The sequence below is a fragment of the Triturus cristatus genome, chromosome 9 (assembly GCF_964204655.1).
Source record: "Triturus cristatus chromosome 9, aTriCri1.1, whole genome shotgun sequence".
NCBI lineage: Eukaryota > Metazoa > Chordata > Amphibia > Caudata > Salamandridae > Triturus > Triturus cristatus.
Window position 1 is genome coordinate 1,264,337,293 of NC_140592.1, and position 24,008 is coordinate 1,264,361,300.

Genomic DNA, 24,008 nt, shown 5'->3' on the forward strand with positions numbered 1-24,008 from the left:
GTCTGCAAAGGCATCCCACGTCTATGGCAGGGGTGCACCATTCCTGCTGCTTTCCCACTCTACTGCTACCAAATGGACAACTGAGACCAGTACCTTTAGGAAAAGTATCTGCTCCTCCAACTTTGGACCACTGGTCCCATCGGAGGTGTGGTTGAGGTAGCCAATGTGTCATTTTCGCTACAAAATTACCCCCGAGTCTTCAAAGGCCTGGAACTAGGGACGGAGAGGTTTTGGGGGTGTATAATGTCAAGAAGAACTGAACCACTGAGGCACCAAGGAGCAAGCAGAAGATAAGTGCTGCTGGCCCAATTTGTAATGGAGGGAGGTTAAACGCCAGAGACGACATTTCTGATGTGGCAACTAATTCTTGGCACAAATTAACAGTGAGGGGATATTATAAGTAATGCTCTTTGTCATGGATACTCTAACTGCAGATCCCTTACCATTAGAATATCTCTAAGAGCCACATATATGTACCATTCAAGCACATTGACGTCAATTTCGTTCATTACACTTTCCGCACTCTCAGATGCAGAGATAAATTATATATATGTATATATACACACATACACACACACACACACACACACACACACACACAAATCCCTCCATTTTGACCCCATTCCTGACACATCCAGGCGCTCTCAAGCACCATTTTCAATTTGCAATGTTTCCATAAAGGAAGTTCCGCTCGCACTCACGGATGGTTAAAGGATTATTCTTTATCAGTTTTATTAAAAAGCGTGCCAGTACACCCAACGCGTTTATCTCCACTGAGACCTTGATCACGGGGAAAGTTCAACAAACAGCGGCGCTTTTTTCATTTTTTAAACGAAGTTAAACATGTTGCATCACATCCTGTGTATTGTGGCTGTTGTAGTGTACATTATACACTGTTCCCAATTTTTCTTCAAACGGGAATCATGTAAACACAAAATACTAGATGTGCGCAAATAATATGAATACGTGAGATAAATTATATTAACAGTAAGATATGACTGTGGCAGTTAATGCACATAAAACAAACATTATTTTGTACATTTCTCTGGGAATTGCATCCCTGCATTCTACCACGATGTTGCATCCACATGCTATTTAGAACGATGCTCACTGTCCTTACCAATGAGCAATCACAGCAAAGTTCCATACAATTACCCTGCTTGCAATATTGCGCAGAATCCAATATAGCTGATCACAACATACTCCACGGATAACAAATAATGTTTCTTTTATGTGTAAATTGACGATGAATTTGTAAATGTTTTAGCAATTATGATGCACTCTCAATTAAAATTTCAATCTCATAAAATTGTGATTTTATTGCTGTATTATCAATAAATTGTAAAGGCTATTTTTGAGGATTACCATCTGAGGCAATGGTATGGAGAGAAAAGCATATTCAAATGTCTGACCAGTTTATCAATAGGGCAGTCTCCTTGGATCGGTGGTGTCGGAACCGGGAAGCAAAGTCTCTACGGTTCAATATAGTTCTATGTCTGGTGTGCCCCACCTGTGTACATTTAGCATCTCCAACTCTCTAGTTCTGCAATCATTCCTGAATTGGGGGCTCGTGCAGCCTGCATATGAAATGGGTGGCATGCAGGATGCCATTGGTCCCATCAGTTTATTTAGTGCTCTACTGTTCGGTGTCAGCCCATTCTGGTGCGGCGAGCTTGAGCCTGCGATGCCAAGATTCTCCTGGGAATTGCGAGTGCCCTTGCCCTTCTCAAATTCAGTGCAACTCCAAAGAACACCTTCTCCTGTTGTGGGAAAGGGGAGTATTAGTCTAAGTTTACTGGGAACCCCAGGTTGTGGAGTATTAATATTACAATGCAAACATTACAAACATTCTATTGACATTTATTTTTTAATGATTTATAAAGTTTTATATAGCACGAACGTGACCCAAGCAGGTATTAGCGCACTTATGAGAATGACAGGAACAACAATCCGACAGGGCAGGATAAATGGGTAAACAAGAGTACTGCGGTAACAGAACTCCACATTAATACAGTAAATGAGCAGACGTGTGAGGAGGGGGTCTCAGCGCATTGTTTCCGGGGGGAGTAGTTACAATACAGGATCAGACCGTATAAGAAGTGCTTTGACTTCTTTTATGAAAGAGGACGGTGAGGGATTCAGTCTGATTTCCGGAGGCAGGGCATTCCAGATTCTCAGGGCGATACCCGAGAAGGCTCGGATATAGGTTCTCTTTCTTTGAAATGTTTGTGGTTTCAGCAGTAGAGTGCTAGAGCTCCTCAAAGATCTGCAACCACCTGAGAGTTCCAGTTTCCGGGAGAGGTATAGAGGAGTGTTAAGGTGAAGAGCTTTGTGAGCCATGCAAGCACTTTTAAGATGAATCCTAGCTTCAAGAGGAAGCCAGTTTAGAGATTTCCAATCCGGCGTGACGTGGACATTTCTTTTGGAGCCTGTGATGAGCCTAGCTGCCGAGTTCAGAGAGGCCCTCAGCGGCGCCAGCTTCTAGTTCGGAAGCCCACAGAGAGTTGAGCTCCCATACTCCAATAATGAGATGACTAGTGCTTGAACAGCAGACTTCAAGTCTTCCGGAGGAAGGAAGGATTTTAACTTTTAGTATGCTCATTTGGAACTTCGCTCCTTTGGTGGGAGCGCTGATGTGTTCCTGCATGCTCAGGGCCTTATCAAGTATTATTCCGAGAGATTTGGTAGAGTCAATGATGTGTGGAACACAGTTGAGAGCCGTAAGCTGCTTCATGAATTCAGTGATAGTAGAGCTCTGTTTGGGAGGATTAATAAGGAGGAATTCTGTTTTGATGGAGTTTAATTTGAGATGTTTGGAAGTCAACCAGTGTTGGGTTTTGAGTTGGGTCGAATTGAGTGAATTGATGTCTTCGGGGGGAGGAGATTTTCAAGTACAATTGGGTATCATCTGTGTACATGTGATACAGTATACTGGATGATTTGAGCATTTGCGTTAAGGGCTCCACGAACAAGGTGAAGAGTGTGGGGGAGAGCGAGGACCCTTGAGGGACCACCAGAGTTATCGGAGAAGAGTTGGAGAGGGAGTCATTGACTTTAATTTATTGCGATCTGTTATGAAGAAATGAGGCAAACCAGTTCAGAACTGATCCTGAGAGACCCATCCTCCGTTCCAGTATATCCAGGAGGTTGTCATGTTTGACCGTATCAAAAGCGGACAAGAGGTCAAGGAGGATTAAAAGGCAAGCTTCGTTCCGATCCAGCATTTTTAGAGCGTCATTCATTATGTGGGTAATGGCCGTTTCGGTGCTATGAGCCTGGCGAAAGCCCGATTGGAATTGCTCAAGAAGCTGGAATTGATTAATGTGGCTACAAAAATTGGACATGGACACATTTCTCTAGCAGCTTCGATAGTGTAGGAATGGTAGTGATTAGGCGGAAGTTATTAAGGTCGTCTTGCTCAGCAGAGGGTTTTTTAAGAATGGGCGTAACCTGGCCAGCCTTTAGACAGTCGGATCTTTCTGTAGGGAAGCATTTACAATCTTGGTCCAGATTGGAACTAGGGACCTCTTCATTTCATTGAAGAAACTGGGGGGTATCGGGTCAGTGAAGTGGTTGGAGGGTTTAAGTGTAGTAAGAATGTTGAGTATGGAGATTTCGTCAAAGGGTGTGAAAAGGCTCCGGGAGGCGCTATTTTTGGAGTGTACCCTAGAACAGAGGGTGACTGGTGGGAGGGAGGGGAAGGCACATTGGGGCCTTCACTAGCAAATTGCCTTGATCAGGGTAAATGTGTATTCCCCGTCTGCTTGGGTGTGTGGGCAGTGCAGTCAGGAACTGAGTGAAAACCCTCGGTGCAGACTTTGGGTCAATAGATAACACTATGAATAAATACTAGGCCTGGCCCATGATGAACTGGAAGTACTTCTTGCGGTTGCGATTGATTGGTATGCGAAGGTAAGCAAGATTTTTGTCTACCGTGGCCATGTAGTCCCCTCTTCTAATTAGAGGAATGACTTCCTGTAGTATAGTCATTTTAAAATGTTGACTTCTTATACATTTGTTTAGTTGTTTGAGTTCTAACATTGGCCTTAACAACTGATCTGCCTTTGGTTCAGTTAAGTAACCGGAGTAGACTCCGTGTTGGAGTTCATTTTTTGGGAAACTTTCTATCATCTGTTTTCCTAGGAGTTAATTTACTTCCTGATACAGATGAATTAACTTCTCTCTGGAATAATAAATCTTTGCACTGTGGGTGTTTTTGAGCAGCTTGATACAATACCCAGGCACTGTTCTAATTAGTATCCATAACGTCCGAGGTGACTGACCTCCATCCGTGGAAGAACACTGCTATCCTACCATGTACTGGGGGCGAGGGGGGTGGCGAAAGTCACTCGCTTGCAGACCAGGAGGTCTTGGGAGATTGTTCTCTCCCCCTCCTTCCAAAAAAGGGCTTTCATGCAAGGCATTGCCATTGTGGTGGAGTACCTTATGGGCATGGTGGCTGGCTAAAGCATGGTTGTGGGGTGCTGTGTTGGAAGCACCCCATGCTAGATGGCCTACTGATCATGAAGGGCCTCCTTTTGAAAGCTCTTTGAAACTGAAGGCCACCCATTGCCTTTGCTGTTTCAGTTTTTTCTGAATTTGCTGTAGGCCCTCGTCCACCGCCAGTCCAGAGAGGGCGTTACCTGTGAAAGACACGTTGATGACTGAGGCTTGTGCCTCAGACTTTAACCTAGAGACTTGCAGCCAGGCATGCCTTCCCAAGGTTGTTTCCGTGCATATGTGTCCGCTTGCCATATCCACTGTGCGACTTGAGACAGGTATTGGCAATAGTTTTTCCTTCCAGCATGATTTCTTTTGGCCTTGTATTGTACTCATCAGGAAGGTGCTTCATCATCTGCACAATCTCCTGCCACTGCTGAGGCCTTCAGTGGTTGAGGAGTGTATTGGAGTTGGCGGTTCTCCTTTAGGCGGCCGCCACTCTATGCAGTTTTCCGCCCACTATCTCCATCCATTTGCTCTTTATATATGGGGTGGTTTTGTTGATGCAGGGGCATTACCTCTCATTCCGACTGTAGTGACTACAATGGAGTCTGCATCACATTCCACCTACTATGGAAATGCTTTTGGCTGTAGGGATTATTCATTCTGACTCCTCCGCTAAAAATGCGTTTACACTTTGGCATATTTACTGATGAAAATTGAATATGCTACTTACCAGTATGCATCTGTTCTTGGCATGTAGGGCTGCTGACATTCATATCTGTGCATAGATCGCCGCCTAGTGTTGGGTCCGGATGTTTGCACGTTGTTGTCCTGGAAGAGTCTTCGAAGTATCCTTGGATAGGTGACTCCTCCCCTGGACTACAGTGCGCATGGGCATCCTCTCCATCCTCAGATTGTTTTTCGCCATTGTGGCAGTGATGGAGTAGATACAGAAAGTGATGACCATGCTTGCAGTAATTCTGAGAGCTGCAGCTGCGACAGGCGCCGGGGAGGAGGGAGGGCGATATGAATGTCAGCAGCCCTACATGCCAAGAACAGATGCATACTGGTAAGTAGCATATTCAGTTCGAGGCATGTGGGCTGCTGAATTCATATCTGTGCATAGAATACATAGCAGTGCCCTCTATTGGCGGCGGCTAACCGTGCCAGCTGCAGCGGTCTGAAAAAGTGTTTTGAGAACAGCCTGTCCTACAGCTGCCTGCTGTTTTGACTGCACATCTACGCAATAGTGTTTTGTAAATGTGTGTGTAGTGGACCATGTGGCTGCTCTGCATATATCATGCAGGGGAATATTTCCTAGGAAGGCCATGGAAGCCCCCAACTTACGTGTTGAGTGGGCTCGTGGTGGAATAGTTAATGTGCGTTTTGCTTTTTGATAACAGATTTGAATACACTTAACTATCCATCTGGCTATCCCTGCTTTGGAGATGGCGTTACCTTTGTGGTGTGGGGCAAAGGCAACGAACAGTTGTTTTGTCTTCCTGAAGGGTTTAGTCCTATCGATGTAGTACATGAGGGCCCTCCGTACATCTAGTGTATGTAGTGCCCTTTCTGCAACAGTTTGTGGGTTTTGGAAGAAAACTGGCAGTTCAATAGTCTGATTCATGTGGAACTGCGATATTACTTTGGGCATGAATTTGGGGTTGGTACGTAGTACGACCCTGTTGGTGTGAACCTGTATAAATGGCTCTTGAACGGTTAGTGCCTGGAGTTCACTAACTCTTCTTAGGGAAGTGATCGCTACAAGGAAGGCCACTTTCCAGGTAAGGAATTGAATCTCGCATGAGTGTAGAGGTTCAAAGGGTGGACCCATCAGGCGTGTGAGGACCAAGTTGAGGTTCCACATTGGAGCCGGTGGGTGGCTTGGTGGAATGACTCGTTTGAGTCCTTCCAAGAATGCTTTGATGGCAGGCACTCTGAATAGAGAGAGGTGCTGCCTGGTTTGCAGATAGGCTGAGATTGCGGTCAAATGGACACGTATAGAGGTGTACGCTAGATTGCATCGATATAGGTGTAAGAGATAACAGATGATGTTTTGGATGGATGCGTCCAGCGGGTTGATGTCATTATTACCGCAATAAATGACGAACCTTTTCCATTTGGCTGCATAGCAAGCTCTGGTAGTGGGTCTCCTGGCCTCCTTGATGATGTCCATACAGTCAGGTGGCAGGTTGAGATAGCCAAACTCTAGGACTTCAGGAGCCAGATCGCCAGATTCAGCTGTTGCGGATCTGGGTGCTGAATCTCTCCATGGTTCTGCGTCAAATGCGCGGGTTTGATCCGCAGCCTTTGATGCGGCACCACGGAAAGTTCGAGGAAGGTGGTGTACCACGGTTGGCGTGCCCACGTGGGAGCAACTAGGACGAGTGTCAGGGAGTGTTGTCTGAGTTTGCGGGCCACCAGCGGTATTAACGGCGCTGGGGGAAAAGCGTACGCAAATCTGCCGGACCAGTTCATCCATATCGCATTGCCCTGCGACTGCGGATGTGGGAACCTGGCGGCAAAGCTTTGGCATTTTGCGTTTTCGCTTGTCGCGAATAGGTCTATCTCCGGATGACCCCACTGCTGGAAGTACGGTTGGAGTACTGATGGGTGTAACTCCCACTCGTGCATCTGGTGGCTGTGTCTGCTGAGCAGATCCGCCATCTGGTTGTCCTTGCCAGGGAGGTGTTCCGCCATGAGGAACATGTTCCTCTGAATGGCCCACTTCCACATGCTCTGAGCCAGATGAGACAACTGTGGAGAGTGTGTTCCTCCCTGCTTCTGTATGTAGTACATTGCGGTCATGTTGTCCGTCCGGATCAACACGACCTTGTTGCATAGATGTACTTTGAATGCCTTCATGGCTAGGAAGATTGCCATCAATTCCAGAAGGTTGATGTGCAACTTCTTTTGTTGTGTTGTCCATAGTCCCTGCACTGTGTAATGGAGTACATGAGCTCCCCATCCCTGGAGAGACGCGTCCGCTGTCAGTACTATCTGTGGGACAGGCTCTTGGAATGGTCGGCCCTTGCAAAGGTTTTGTGGATTCCACCAATGCAGAGAGTTGTATGCCCGACCGCTCACCAACACTAGGTCCTTTAACTGTCCTTGAGCCCGATTCCACTGACGTGCTAGGCACTCCTGAAGGGGGCGCATATGTAATCTCGCGTGCGGGACTATGAAGATGCAGGAGGCCATCATGCCTATCAACTGCATAAACACTCGCGCTGGAAGTGAGTGATTGGGTTTGAATTTGGAGATCACCAGTTGTATGCTGTTGATCCTCACTAAATTTGGCTGAGCTGTGGCCGCCAGAGTGTCTATAGTCGCACCTAGGTACTGTTGTACGTGTGCGGGCTGGAGATGGGACTTTGGATAATTTAGTGAGAATCCCAGACTGTGAAGAAGGTGAATGGTGCGGGACATGTGGCTTGCACATTGCTGGGCTGACTTCGCTTGAACGAGCCAGTCGTCTAGGTAGGGGTAGACGTGTATATGCTGCCTCCGTAGATGTGCTGCCACCGTAGCTAGGCACTTCGTGAAAACCCTGGGCGCTGTTGTCACGCCGAAGGGAAGGACTTTGAACTGATAGTGCTGCCCCTGAACAGTGAACCTGAGGTATTTTTTGTGTGAGGGGTGGATGGGTATGTGAAAGTACGCATCCTTGAGGTCCAGTGTGGCTAGAAGTCTCCCTGCTTGAGAAGCGGAAGGACTTGCTGTAGAGTGAGCATGTGAAAGTGCTCTGAAAGAATGTACTGGTTCAGGGGTCTCAGGTCTAATATAGGTCTGAGCGACCCGTCCTTTTTTGGAATTAAGAAGTAGAGGGAGTACACTCCCGCACCCTGCTCGTGGATGGGTACGACCTCTATAGCGCCTTTTAGAAGCATACTTTGCACTTCTTGCTGTAAGAGCGTTAAGTGCTCTGAGGACATAGGACGGCTTCTTGGTGGTATTGTGGGTGGAGTGGAGGTTAACTCCAGACAGTAACCGTATTTTACAATATCTTTGACCCACCTGTCCGTGGTGATGGAATTCCACGTGGACAGGAACCTTTGTAGCCTTCCCCCGACAGGTGTTATGTGGTCGGGAGGAAGGGAGAGGGCGTCACTGCTTGTTCTTGGGGGAGGACCTGGTGTTGCCGTAGCCGCGTCCTCTGCCCTTTGTGCTGGAGCCACGATATCCACCTCGGGTGTTTTTATCATAGGTGGTCTGTGTATTGCCTTTGTTATATGTTTGTTGTGACCCCTGTCCTCTACCTGCTCCCTTGTTTCCGGGGCGACGAAAGGAGCCGCTCCGAAAGGACTGAGTTTGTAGGGCGCCCATGGACTTTGCAGTGTCCGTGTCCTTTTTTATCTTTTCGAGGGTGGTGTCAACCTCTGGCCCGAATAAATAGTCGGGGTTGACGGGCTGGTTCAGTATATTGTTTTGTACCTCAGGCTTGAATCCTGAGATCCGTAGCCAGGCATGTCGTCGCAACATGACGCTTGTGTTTATGGCTCTGGCAGCCGTGTCTGCAGCATCTAGTGCGCATTTGATGGAAGCGTTCGTTAGTAGCTGTCCTTCTCTGATGAGCATTTCTGCGCCTTCCTTGAACTGGTCAGGGAGATGTTGGAATATTTGCTCCAGTGTGTCATAGTGCGCTCTATCATAGCGAGCAAGGAGCGCTTGAGTGTTGGCTATGCGCCATATGTTGGCAGCTTGGGCGGCAACTCGCTTGCCAGAGGTTTCTAACACCTTGGACTCTTTGTCCGGGGGAGGAGCGTCACCTGTCGTTTGCGAGTGTGCCCTCTTGCGTGCATTCGCTACGACGATGGAGTCGAGTGGTAATTGTCCTCTGATGTAAGTAGGATCCCCAGGTGCTGATCTGTATTTTTTATCAATCCTGGGGTTTATCACTCGTGCCCTGGTGGGTTCTTTGAAAATGCCCTTGGCTGGTTTGAGGACCCCTTTCAACATTGGCAGAGTCTTTACATGTCTTTCTGAGGATGCAAAGGTGTCCATTAGAAAGTCATCTTCGATGGTATCAGAGTGAAGCTGTACCCCATGGTTATTTGCAGCACGTTCGATAAGAGCGTTGAACGCCGCAGTATCCTCCGTAGGAGATGTTTTTGCCCCATAGAGTTGTTGGTCCTGTGCATCGAGAGGTGCACTGGGGTCTGCAGGGTCGCCCCAAGTTTGATCAGGGTCCTGCTGGTCATCAGGGTCCGTGTCTACATGGTAGGGGACTTGGTCATCCATGTAGTCCTCCAATGCATCTGTATCGGAGCGTGTGGGGGAGAACTGGTGTGGATCCTGGTAGGATGAATGGAAGGGTTCATAAAGGAGAGGTTCCGATTCTGCAGGCAACTTCCTTTTTAGTGGGATCCTGAAAGGGTCCAATGGCGGCTCCGAAGTTATCCTTCGGTCGTGGAGAATCATCCTGCCAGTGTCGGCGTCGATGATACGTGCCGGAGACGTCTCAGCAGGTGTGACCGTAGGTTGGGTGACCCGTGTCCTGAGTTGGAACATTTTTGGGATTGTCGACGGAGGCAAGCCGAAGGTAATGTTGGCCGGCACCGAAGAGGCTGCTGGAGCTCCGATCGAACCGGAACCCGACGTGTCCTGGAGGACAGCTGTGGTTTTGCTGCCTTGCGTCGCACCAGGTCGTACTTGGGGCGCCTTCGAGGCTTTGGCACCGGCCAGGCTCGTAGATTTTTTCGGCGCCGGCGGTTCATCGAGTCGAGGTGCAGAGATCACCGTCGAAGTCTTCGATACCTGAGGCTTATGTGTCGTCGAGGGAGCGATGCGAGACACAGCAGGCGGTACGGCCCTTGGTGTCGTTGGTGCCGGTAGCCGAGCAGGTTTGTCGGTGCCGATGGCTTTTTTCCGTTTGTCGACTCCAACGTCGCCCGCTTCAAGTTCGGCACCGAAGTCCCTCTTGGTGCGGTCGGTGTCGACGCGGTGCGCTGGCGTCGAAGGCCTCGATCCGACCAGCGCCACTTTCAGTTTCGGTTTCGGTGGAACCGGAGCAGCTTTCGGTTTCGGTTTTGTGGTAGGGAAACCAGCCTGTTTATGTAGTAATGGCTGCCGCTGAGCGTCCGAGGCCGGGCCCGAGGGCGGGGCCGAAGAACTGCGGGATGGGTCTCGGGTAAGGCCCGAAGGCGATCCCTCGACCGGAGCCATAGGCTGTGGCACTGGTGTTTGAACGGTTTGAACAGGTAGGCCTTGTTCATCATTGGAGCTACTCTCTTCGGCCCCTAAGGCCTCCTCGTCGTCTCCTACCTCGGTGTCGTCTTCACCTCTGTGGAAGAGTGACTCGTCTACCTCGTCCGATCCGGGTTCGTGTTCGGAAACGGGACTGGAGGGCAAGACTTCTAATTCCTCGACGTCTTCGGCCTCGTCGAAGATGTCTGTTGGGGCCGGTGCCGCGTGCTGCGCCTCGAGTCTCGCCGCTCGTCGATTCCGCAGAGTCTTCTTGGAACGGAACCGGGCACAGGCCATGCATGTCGATTCGTCGTGGTCCGGCGAAAGGCATTTGTTGCACACCGGATGGACGTCGATGTGTGGGTACTTCGCATTGCATACCGGACACCTTTTGAATGGCGTCCTCGACTCCATCGTCGAAGTAGTCGATGGACAGGTAAATGCGAAAAAAGTCGGTGCTGAAAGTTAGTAAACTAACAGGATTGTATCGAAACCCGATCGATAAACAGTACCGACGCAAACTAAAGGCCTTTTGGCCTCGAAAAAATATTTTCCTAACTTGAGCTAAGATAGCACATCCGAACCCAATGGCGGAAAAAAACAATCTGAGGATGGAGAGGATGCCCATGCGCACTGTAGTCCAGGGGAGGAATCACCTATCCAAGGATACTTCGAAGACTCTTCCAGGACAACAACGTGCAAACATCCGGACCCAACACTAGGCGGCGATCTATGCACAGATATGAATTCAGCAGCCCACATGCCTCGAACACAATAACTTCACTGGTTACTACATTACTTTATATGTTTATAGCACATAACAATGTATGTTTTGTTAATTACATTAAGAGTAAGTTGCCTTTTTTTTTTTACAAAAGGGAATTAACGATATAGTATGTCAAAAAAGTTTTAAGTCTCCTTTATATCTACTACCAACATGGAGTCATTTTCCTTCAGTCAAAAACTCAAATGAACAGATTTTACTTTTTGCTAAACAATTACAGACCCAAAAAAAGTAAACAAATCTATGTGGAACGCACTTTTAGACCTAGAAACCAGCAACCACCACACTGTGGCCATTCATGAGAAAATCACCGTCTGGACAGGGCTTGTCCTGTTGAGCTGCTCAATAATAACCCCAGTGCCATGTATGGACCATCAGAAGCAATCCCAATCTTAAAGGGAGTTTTGTTTAATCTACATTTTTAGAATTAGAACTTACACGCCAATATTAATCAAAACGTCTGTCGAGAGAATACCAGCTAGCTACTACCTAAGCAGTACTGTTCAACATGCAACCTCCTGCACCCGGGGAAAAATGGGGTCAAACACAGGAAAACAAAATCTTCTGATGAGAGAGGACAGAGGAGAAGAAGAGGTAGGTGGGTACATGAAGGTCACAGAAAGAGAGACGGAAAGACACAGATGGAGTGGTTGTATTATGCCCCACAAGCAGGATTCAAAAGGCTTTCTCCTGAACCGCCCAGCAATGCCATACCCACAACTTTCTTCAGCTTCCAAGTGGCCTGGCAGATATCCTTGGCAGCGGCGATCTGCGCCCTCTCCCCCAGGAGGCTCCCGACTGTGGCCCGCAGGATGAAGGAGACACAGCGGCGGCAGCACACGGCATCCGCCTGGCTCTGGGTGGCTTTGGGGTGAGACACCAGATCCAGAATGTGTGAAAGCAAGGTAGGGAAGTTCCTCTCCAGCCACTGTGCTCCCAGGGTGTGGACAAGCACCACATATGCCTAGGAGACAAGTGTAAATGAAATGTACCTGCTTGAAAGCTGCTATACACAATCTCTACAATAAGCATGCAACTTTACCAATGCACCCCAGTGACTCCCAAGCTTCTGATGAATAGTGAAAGTGTAAACCCTGCACTTGCTTCCATTTCAGAGCCTTAGAACACTCAGAGGCACCAATGAGATCTTAATGTCCACAAGACCTTGCATTGACACCTTCTCCCAAGATGGGACTTCTGAAATAGTATCACAATTATCCTCTTGGATGGAGGGCTCAGTACAATCTTTTGGCACAAAGTGAAAAACCCTGCTTGTTTAACTCCGCGGCAGGGCTATTGATAGAAACGTATCTGCCTGTCCTGCACCAGCCCACCGCCATCTTGGAAGAGGAGGCAGTGCCTTTATGGAGGGATGTGATCACCAGCCTTCTGCTCCACGTAATATCCACCAAGGCCTCCAGTAAACAATCACGTACCTGAGTGACCCCGACACGCACGTGTCGACTGATGGAACTACTGCCCATCAGCATGTCTCCACTGGAGCGCAGGAAGCCAGAATTACTACGCAGGAAGCCAGTGGCCAGCAGCTCCAAGGCTTCCTCGAGAGATGTTTTGCGGAAGCTTTGCCGGGACGAGGCTGCCACTACTGGAATATTAAGCAAAGAGAAAAAATAAATCAGGAATCCCCTTACCAGGAGCATGCTGCAGAAAAGATCACTGTACAGATTAACTACAAAATAATCTGAAGGTCTCGATCATACCCCAATGTCTATTCACGTAGAATGTACACATTTCGATTTTTCACACTTTTTTCATAAATTGTGCTTGAAATCATTCTCTGTTTTGGGCATTGGGGTCTCTCAGACTTACCAGAGTCTATAAATGTCTAACACCACCTCACCTGCTGTTTTCAAATATCCACAGCTGTGTCATACAGTTTGGCCACTGAAGTCAATCACTAAGCCCCAAGACTTGAACTAAGTGACCTTCAATGCCTCGCCTCCCATCTTTTGCTGATGCGAAGGGTTTCTGCATCCCAAGTGGGCAATCTACATTCAGCTGCATGGCCTAGAGGTTTACCTTGCGGTTTCAGCATTTATTCTTTGTGGATTGCAGTGGTGTTTTCACAGAGTTTTCCAAAGCGTTTGAAATCAGTGCTTATCAGTATTTATTCAGCTGCCGAACCCCAAAATGAACAAACACTGTGTTTCCCAGGGTTCACAAAATATGTTGTTATAAAGCACATATTTCATTTAAAGATGAAGCAATGCAGGGTATGCAGCGTCTTCCCACTGGCAGCGTGTCCAGTATATCATACTGTTTTAAGCATAAAATGTCTCTGTATTCCACTCGCACTCATTTCATTACCCTCTCTCACATCTCATGATATCGCAAACTCACTCTGTTAGGACTGTCTGGTTCACCGGACTATTAATGGATTAAAGAAGTAAAAGAGCTATATTTGAATGTTTTAACAAATTCCTGAAAATTGTTGGGTGTCATTCACCTACTCCTTACTGAATATTATGACAGTTTCGGAGTGGTTAAACCTGCCATCTGTATAGTAAAGAGTGAAATCTTTGAAATGTTAAACTACACAAGATTAATTTGTAGCCCTGCATTCTAGGGCACCTGAAACATGATGTTTTAAGCATGATTGACCATGCTTTTCTGCTCTCTTCGTCTCAGTAAATGAAGGTGGGTTCAGTGTTTCATTGAATGTTAAATGCTTGGGGTGTTCATCTGCAATCAATACGGGCTTGCTAGATTACGGGCATGATGTATCAAAGGGTTTCACCCATTCTGTGTCTCTGGGTAAATACATCAATTAGTGAAAGAATTAAGCACTGACAAAAGATCAAATACGATTATAATATTTCCAGATTCTCTACAGTGTATAGAACGAACACTTGCAAACTCTACACCTTAAATCCAAGCACACAAGCGTGGAAGAAACACAAGGGAGACAAAACAATATTTTAATAATATATCCCTAAACAACAAAACTCAAGCAGAATAATATTAGAGCAGTCTTTCTTGCAGATACCTTCTCTAACAAAGTTACAATGTGTCCGTCCCTTCAGGAAGGATAAAAATGAGGGAATGTTGGGATGGAACGCCTGCAGCAGCTGGACTCCACTCGTCACCTGGGGTGTGTCGTGGCGAGCCGTGGCAAGTGTGGCTTGCTGCACAAGGGCAGTTTGAGTGGTCGGGCAAGTTGGACTTGGGCTTGCTTGCTCTGTTTCCCCCCCAACTTTGCAGTGGCCAAGCAGGACGGCAGGTAGTCAAAACTGTCCTTTCAGGTCTGCAAGACAGCGACTGTGGCAAGGCACCTTCGGAGACCCTAAGGCGTGAGGCTGCCAGAGAGGACTCCTCCCTGCCCAACTAGGACATCAAGGGCATGTTCATGGACCTCAAAGCATAGCATCAGCACTATCGACACCAACCATTAGCCTGGACCATATGAATGAGGTTGGACAAGCCTTGACCAGGTAGAAATGCGTGTCTCAGCGTTGGAGGATGCCCACACAGCAACCGAGCATCTTTTGGGAATAGAAAACGTCCTGAAGGTAATAAAAAACAACAAGGACTTTGAGGTTCGATCTCGGCGGAATAACCTCCGCATCCTTGGGGTCCCAGAATCAACCATGGACAGAATGAACACCCATATTGTAGAGCTGCTCCGCGCCCTGTTTGGAGATGCCCCGTCCCCACCGTTCGCCATCGAGTGGGTTTACCACTCGACCACTCACTAGGTCCTCCCCCGCCTCTGGTGCTTCCTATTGTGGCATGCCTCCTCAATTGCAAAGATGGAGACAGTGTCCTGTGGCTGGCCATGGAACACCAAACTATCCAGTATAAAGATAATGAACTTTAGTTCTACTTAGATTTCACATTAACTGTCCAAATGGCCCACTGTGAATTTCTACCAGCCAGGTGTCTGCATTGCCAAGTAGGCAGAGTGCAGAGAGTGATCTGAACACAATTTACTAAGCTTGAATCTGAAATTTGAGCCCTCAAGCTTGTCTTATTCTCAGGAGATCTGGGAATTCTCTCCTCATCAAGCAGAAGCTTGGCAAGCATGAGGAGGCCTTGCAAGAGATGCACTATATTGGCACAGAGGTTACGGCCCGAGTCTATGGGGACGGGGGCAGGGTGGGTGGATGCTGGTCAGGCTGCTGCGCTCGTCCTGGGCTAGTGACTATATTACAGAACTGCTCGACAACCAGCAAGCTCCCCATTCAGATCCAGAAAGCCTTAAGCGCACTATGCTGACCTTTTACCCTGAGGAATTACTGCCTCAGGATTCCTGCCCGGCAGTCATTTGCCCCCACTGCCCTGCCTTCTCTGCCCCCACCCCATCACCTTGCTTTGTGCAAGTCCTATGGGACTCAATAGTGCCCCCCCCCCGGCCCCAATACATGAAGGTACGCCTCCCTGAGGCATAGGCACCTCTGCATGGCTAACCCCACCCCCACATTCCCAGTCGCCCGACTGAGCCAACCTAGCAATTAGAGGGAGTTCCATTGATTAAGGTGGCACATGCCTCGCAGCTCCAGAGTCTGTAAAATGATATTTTGTGGACCCAAAGTGTGGCGACTCATGAGCGGAAGTGGGTCTGTGGTGCTGTCACTTATGCTCTTTTGCACGGATATTGTGCTTTGGCGCGGCTTGTTTTCTCTTGCGATGTCTTACCTCAATTGTTTGAGGTATTTTGCAATTGTTATACATAGATAAATTCCAAGAAATAAATATATATATTTCTTTTTTTAAAGGATAGAGATGGGAAAATGATGATGAGGGTTCTGGTTAGGGGTTGTGCATTGGGATAAATAACAGGGAGGGTTAAGTTATGGGGTTAGAAGTATTACCAGAGTTGGAATCCGAGTTAGGGTACATTACATCAGAAATCAAATAGAGTAAAAGAAAATTCAAGAAAAATGTAATTTCAAAATTTTGGTTTTCAAACTAAAAGCAAAAACTGACTGCATTAAAATCGATTTTTTTCTTCTTATTTTCTCACTTTTGTTCTAGAAATTTAGATTTTTACTTTATAATTTTAATATTCAACATAGATTACCTCTGAAGAACCCCAGATTTATTTTTTGCGATTTTAATGGAACTAGAAGGAATAAGAGTATTGTGACTTGTGGATGACAAGATTAACCCTCTCACTCTAAAATAATAGTACCCAGCACATTAAGGGCTTTTCACGCAAACTGTTTGTAGACATGTGGTTTGGTTGTATGAATGGGTTATGTTGGTGCTGTAGAAGGCACCCTTTGATGGTGCGCCTGGTGTACTAGGATACCTTTTGTTGATGTGTAGCCAACGTAATGCCACCAGGACTGGCAAAACAATGTAAGTGCTGTTCTGGGCCATTTGGTTGTATGCGAATGGCCTTGGCCAGGAGTACAGCGGTACTAGTGACATCATCATGACCCGTTTCGTGCAGCACACCAATAACCAGAGCAATCAAGTAAAGAAAGGGAGTGGTAGGGGTTGGAAAACGTTATTGTCTTTGTCGTTTAACAGAGCAACAAACATCAAACAATAGGTACTGGTGTTGGAACACAGTTTTGGTGAAAGTGGTTACTTGCGAGATGAAAGTTAGATGAGTCGAACAGTTTTGATGCGTTGTGGGCAGAAACCAAGAAGCAATAGAAAGCTGAAATAAAGGCCTTGCAGACGACCCTCCCACCAATAGCAGCTATACTAGTCTTTATAGATTCCCAGCGATGCGCCAAACACTTTGTTTATACATGTCTCATATGGTCACAAGAGGATCACTGCAGTCATCCGTTTCTCACCTTTACTTCTTTATTCATAAAGAAATCTTGGCTGGCGCAGCCACCTCAGAAAAACACCCAAACTATTAACCTCAGTGGCTGTGGCAATGTGTCACGCCTAGTACAAATATGAAAAAAAGCTGAATACAATTTTTTCTTAACGAAAGGATAATTGGAGTGGATGAAACTCAAATGAGTTTTGATTATTTCTAATGTGCACAGAATACAAATCTCTGGTGCCAAATGAAAGCTAAATTAAGTAGCACATTAGATACATTTTAATGTATATACAGATCATTAAGGAAAATGCTACTTACCAGTATGCATCTGTTCTTGGCATGTAGAGCTACAGAATATCATACTTTTGCATAGTTCGCCATCTGGTGTTGGGCTCGGATGCTTGCACCTTCTTGTTGTCTTGGAAGAAGTCTTTTGTAGTCACGGGATAGGTGACTCCTCCCTTGGACGATAGTGCTCTTGGACATCGACTCCATCCTTATATTGTTTTTTGCCATGATGGGAAATGATGGAGTTTGTAGAAACAGAAAAGATGTCCATGTGAATGTATCTAACACTGGAACAGATACAAGTCCCGAGGAGGCGGGTGGGCATATGAATCTCTGCAACTCTACATGCCAAGAACAGATACATACTGGTAAGTAGCATTTTCCGTTCAAGGCATATGAGCTGCAGAATTCATACTTTTGCATAGACTGTACAGCAGTGTCTCCCCTAGCGGTGGTCACCTGTATTTGTTGCAGTGGTTTGGAAAAGTTTCTTAAGAACAGCCTGGCCTACAGAAGCTTGTTGCTTCGCCTGCACGTCTACACAAGAGTGTTTAGTGAAGGTGTGTGTAGTAGAACATGTCGCTGCTTTACAAATGTCTTCTAGGGGAATGTTCGCCTAAGAATGCGATGGAAGCCCCTAGCTTGCGTGTTGAGTGCACTCTAGGGGGAATAGTTAATGTGAATTTTTCCTTTTGGTAGCATATTTGAATGCATTTAACTATCCACCGGGGGAGGAGGAGCCTAGCGCGCATCCAAGATGGTCGCGTGAGCACAGGGCTCCCCGGACCCTCGCTGCTCCTCGGAATTTATCCTGATAATATCCTGATGTGGTTTATGGAATCTGGGAGATGAAGACCGGCTGAGCACGTATCTCTTTTCAGAAATTGAATCGGACCTGGGAATCCTGAGTTATCGTTGTCAGAACTCTTGGGACCCACCCGACGGAGGTGCCCGGGGTGAAGGTGAACCGTGGAGCCGTGTCGCAATTGAACAACAGCGGCTGCAGCGCGGTGCCAGGGGCCGCTCGACCACTTTCGGTTTCACTTTCGGACCTCGGGGGGCTGGCCGGTTGAGCGCTTGAGGTGGCGGGGTGTATCCTTGGCCTCTGCACAAGGCTTTGTCTCCACCTGCCACTAGCGTGCCTATCGCCTTGGGTCCCCCCGCACCGCCATATTGTGGTCTCGGGTGAGGCGCTGGTCTTCGGTGTCGGTGCCTCTGCTACTTTGATCGGCGGTCCCCCTCGGTGTCCGTGACCACATGGGGGGCAAGGGGGGGCCCGAGGGGCGTAAGACTAAGGCCTCCCTCCGTGGGGGATCGGTCCAGACCAACAACATGGACCGCTACACTCAGGGCAGAGGCTCCCCTGGAGCGGCCGGTCCCCCCCCGGACGCCGCCGGTGGTGGCACGTCCGTCTCTTCGGAACCTTCCCTACAGGATATCATGGGCGCCATTGATGGCATCAGGGAAACCATCGCCACGCAATACGAGGCCCTGGCCCGTAAAATCGACACGGTGGCAATTGATGTCACCTTAATACGGGCGGATCTCTCCAAAACAAACGAGAGGGTTCAGGCTCTCGATGCGCGGACCTCCACCCTTGGGGCGGATGTGTCGGGCCTGCAGGCCGCGCTTGGTGACATCAAGGTGGTCAACGATCAGATGGCCCGGCGGCTGGAGGACTTCGAGGGACGGGCCCGACGCAACAACATCCGTGTCATAGGCGTTCCGGAGTCCTCCGACGACCGCCCGGTTGACCTCCTGGTCGAGGAGCTCATCCTCCAACAGTTGACCCCTGCTGGCTTGAGTAAGTTCTTTGCCGTGGAGCGGGCCCATCGAGTTCCGGGCGGTCGACCACGGCCGGGGGCCCCCCCGAGGCCTATCGTGGCCAAGCTGTTTTACTACAGAGACCGGGATGCGATTCTGCAGACCTCACGTGTTCATGGCCCGGTTCGACATGAGAACTCATCCATTAACTTTTATCCGGACTTTACCCAACTTGTACAGAAACAGCGGATGGGATTCCAGGGGGTGAAACGTCGTCTTCGTGAACTGGGCCTAAAGTACTCTATGCTCTACCCTGCAAAACTCCGAGTGGAACATGAGGATCGGACTGCCTTTTTTGACTCTCCTGTGGCCGTGAGTGACTGGCTGGACTCGCTGCCGGACAGAGGTGGCCGTCCCGGGCCCTCTGCGGGTGCCAACGGTGACGGGTCCCCTTTGGAGTGACTTTTGGTCCTTGATTTTGCCATTTTGCACTGTTCAGCTGGGTTGTACTTCTTTGGTTCATTGTGTCTTGCTAGGACCTGTGTGGGGGGCGGGCGGGGTCGGGTCCCTTTCCTCCTCCGGGGTCTTTTCGTAGAAGGGGGTTAGTTGGGCGACAGGCACACTGCAAGTTGGGGGGCTTTTTTGGCCCGCAGGGGTGCAGGGTGGGGGGAGTTGGATGTTGGGGGGGGTGGGGGGGAAGGAGGGGTTGTTTTGTTGTGTGTTTTTTGTTTGCAGGGCGAGGTATTGATTTTTGTCCACCATCGGGAACTGTGCTGCTTACTGGGGGACCTTTGATTTATTGGAGGGGATGGGGGGGGACGGGTTGAAGCTGATGTCATGGAACGTCAATGGGTTGGGGGACCGTATCAAACGGGGGGTAGTACTGCAGTATTTGCGTCGTCTGACTCCTGATGTGGTGTTTATCCAGGAGATGCATCTGGTTGGTAATGTCTGCCATGCAATGAATAGGGGGGGGATACCGCCTCGTGGCTCATTCTGGTTTCACAACTGGCTCCAGGGGGGTGGGCATTCTCCTGCGATCCTCACTTCCGTTGGAGATCACCAGGGTAGTCTCAGATGACAGAGGGCGTTATGTGTGTCTGACTGGGAGGTGGGAGGGGCATCCCCTTGCCCTGGTCTCAGTTTACGTCCCCCCGGGCCTCCAGAACTCCACCTTCGCGGACTTGGGTCGAATGCTGCTTGAACTTCCGGACAGTCTTTTTCTTATGGGCGGGGACTTTAATTTGGTGGTCTCGGGTGACCTGGATCGTCACCCACCCAGGGCCCTCCCCGCTGCCCAGGCGTGGCTAGGTGGTCTGTTGGAGACCTTCGGCCTGGTGGATAGTTGGCGATTAATGCATCCGACCCAATGTCAGTACACCTTTCACTCTGGGGCACATGGGAGTCTTTCTAGGTTAGACTATTTCCTTATGCCCGCGGCGCAGACTGGTCGAATTCGAGAGGTCAGGCACCTGGCGCGGGGTATCTCCGATCATTCCCCGCTGTGGCTGCTCTTTGACACCGGGTCACGGTCTGCAGGGCGGATCGCTCCCATTAACCCGTGGTACCTGCGAGACCCTACGACTCGCGATAGCCTGGTTAAGGCTATGGACCAATACTTCCTTGAAAACGAGGGGTCGGTGTTGTCTGCAATGTCCCTGTGGGAAGCCTTTAAAACCGTAATCCGCGGACACGCCCTCTCCCAGATAGTGGTGGCTAAGAAGCTCAAGAGTGAGGCAGTGGTGAAGCTGGAGACTGACATCTCGGGGCTGGAGTCGGCCTTGGAGGAGGGTGTCACCCCGGACGGGCTCCATGCCCTCAGCCTGAAACAGTTTGAATACAGGTCTCTTGTCACTGACGCTGCCAAAACTATGTATAGGGAGCAGCAGGGTCGATTGTATGATGCCGGGGACAAGGCGGGTAAGTTGATTGCGTGGCTGGACAAGAAGGAGAGAGTGAATCGTGTGGTCCCGGAGCTGCGTGTCTCGGATGGAGTGTGTGTGACTGAGCCTGGTGAGATTGTGGAATGTTTCGCCGACCACCTCCGGGCCGTGTACTCCCCGGTGACTGATAGGGATGAGGAAGACTCTTGCCTTCTACTGAGGGATATTGCTTTGCCCGGCCTGTCCGTCGAGGACCGTGAGCAGCTGGACGCCCCCTTGTCGGTAGATGAGATAGCAACTGCGATTCGATCCCTTCGCTCGGGCAAGGCTATGGGTCCCAACGGTCTACCTATCGAATTATATAAGTTGCGCCCGGATAAACTAGCGCCCTTCCTCCGTCGTATGTTTCAGGAGTCCCTTGAGGCAGGTTCCCTTCCTGTCGACCAGCGACTGGCCACGATAGTCGTGATCCCCAAGGAAGGTAAGCCGCGGGACCGCTGTGCCTCCTACAGGCCTATCTCACTGCTAAACGCAGAGCCTAAAATCCTGGCTAAAGTCCTCGCCAATCGTTTGTTGAGCGTCATCTGCGATCTGATTCATCCTGATCAATGCGGCTTCATCCCGCATCGCAACACCGCCCTCAACTTGCGGCGTCTTCATGGCGCCCTCGCCAGGGCGGAGTACCTCTCCGAACCGGCCGTGCTGGTTTCTTTAGACGCCACGATGGCCTTCGACACCATCGAGTGGCCGTTCCTCTGGGCTGTCTTGACCAAATTCGGCTTTGGGGAGGGATTTCTTGGCTGGGTGAAGCTTCTCTACACGGGACCCATGGCTCAGGTGGTGGTTAATGGGCGGGTCTCTCGGCCCTTCGCGCTCGGTCGGGGTACGAGGCAGGGGTGCCCGTTGTCCCCTCTGCTCTTTGCTCTCGCCCTGGAGCCACTCGCTGCTTGGCTCCGCTGGGAGCCCTCGATCAAGGGGATCCGGTGGGCCCCGGGCTTCGAGGATCGGGTCTCGTTATATGCTGACGATATTCTCCTGTATCTTACCTCGCCGCGGCAGTCGCTTAACGTTCTCTTTGATGTTCTGACTTCCTATGGGAGAAATTCGGGTCTCACGATTAACTGGTCTAAATCCTGTGTCTATCCTATCTCCGGTGGCCCTCCTCTCTTGCCGCCTCGGCTTCCGATCCAAGTATCTCTGGCCGGCTTTAAGTACCTGGGGATATACGTCTCGTTGGACCCGGTGGCTCGCTATGAGCAAAATCTCCTGCTTCCACTTCGGCGTTTGAGGGAAGACACGGCTCGGTGGTGCAGGCTGCCCTTGTCCCCGCTGGGTCGGGCAGCACTGTTTAAAATGATGTCCCTTCCCAGATTCCTCTATGCACTTCAGAACTCCTTCGATGTCATTCCAGTGGCCTACTTTCGGGAGGTGGAGAGCCTGCAGAGGAGACTGGTGTGGGACGGACGGGCGCGTATCGCCCTGGCCAAGCTTACTCTCCCCTGGTACGACGGGGGCATCGCGCTTCCCGACATTCGCAGGTATTATTGGGCCTCGCAGTTATCGGCCATTAACCATGCCACGTATGCGCCTGGCTTGAATCCGGCGTATGGAATGGATAAATTCTTGCTTCCCGGCGGGAATTATGACAGGGCGCTTTACTCCCGCTCGGCTGGACGGACCCTGACGGGCCCTACTAAGATTGCGGTGCGGATCTGGAAGGCGGCCAATGTAGCCATGGGCTGGAGTGAGCGACTAACATGTGCTACTCCTTTATTTGCCTCCGACCGACTGGGAAGCCTCTGGACGACGAAAGGGTTTGACCGTTGGGACACGATTGGTATTAGTAGAGTGGGGGACCTATGGAGGAAGGGCGCGGTCAAGACCTTTGCGGCGCTCCAGAGCGAATACGAACTCACGGACAGGGAGTTCTTCCGATATGCCCAGGTTCGGCACGCCCTGCTCTCCGTCTTTGGGGAGGGGACTAAGATCCCTGCCTCTTCGCCCCTCGAGGACCGCATACTCGATGGTCATGTCCCCGACAGTACTATCTCTTTAATCTATAAAAAACTTATTAATAATCGGGCTGACCTATTGGTGCGCCTTCGGGAGACGTGGACGGGGGATGGGGTGGAATTAGACGACGAGGACTGGCAGTCCGCACTGTCATCCCCTAAGGAAGTAGCCATTCCAGCCCGTCTCCGCCTGGTCCAGTTAAAGATTCTCCACCGGGTGTACGTGACGGGTCCCCGTTTGGTCTCGATGGGATTCTCGGAAGATGGGCTCTGTAAGCGGGGATGTGGGCTCAGTGCCACCTTTCTCCATATCCTTTGGGAGTGCCGCGAGGTGGCGGAATACTGGCGTCGGGTTCATGGGGTCATGGGACAAGTCACCGGAGTTGCGCTGCTGCCGGAGGTGCGTCGCTGTGTCCTGAATGTGTGGGAGCCCAATGATTATAACGCGGCTCAGACTCGGTGGGCGGCCCTGGGGAACATGATTGCCAAGAGGGATATAGCGCAGCTTTGGGGCTCCCAGCGGCCTCCCACCGTGTCAGTATGGAAGGAGAACATGGACTGGTGTATGTTCAGGGAGAAGACTGTGTATGTGGCCCGTGGTAAACCCGGGGAATGGGGTAGAATTTGGGGGCAATGGAACGCGTATCGTGGGGGTATCTGTACTCCCCCCCCCCCTTGTGGACACCGATATTGCCTTGTCCCCCTGACCCTTGATAGTTCCTTGCAACTTGTTGTAATAATCGAATATAGATGCTCCTCTCCCGTTACCCCCCCCGATCTTTCAGTACTCCTTCCTCTTGATAGCTAATTGAAGGTCCGAAGTAGAGTCCCCCGGATGTAGCCTGACCCACGTTTTTTTTTTTTTTTTTTGCCCTTATGCCTCGCCTTTTGTTTTTAGT

At 49.6% G+C, this 24,008-nt stretch overlaps 1 protein-coding gene across 5 annotated transcripts in view; it reads right to left on the reverse strand.

Annotated features, from left to right (window-relative positions):
- HEATR5A (HEAT repeat containing 5A) overlaps nt 1-24,008 on the reverse strand; it is a 399,007-nt gene that overhangs the window by 276,579 nt on the left and 98,420 nt on the right. For all 5 annotated transcript variants that reach the window (XM_085627402.1, XM_085627405.1, XM_085627403.1 and 2 more), the window contains 2 exons: nt 12,850-13,019; nt 12,128-12,377 (listed from right to left, as the gene is read on the reverse strand). In XM_085627402.1, coding sequence (XP_085483528.1) covers nt 12,128-12,377; nt 12,850-13,019 — 420 coding nt within the window. The remainder of the gene's footprint in view (nt 1-12,127; nt 12,378-12,849; nt 13,020-24,008) is intronic.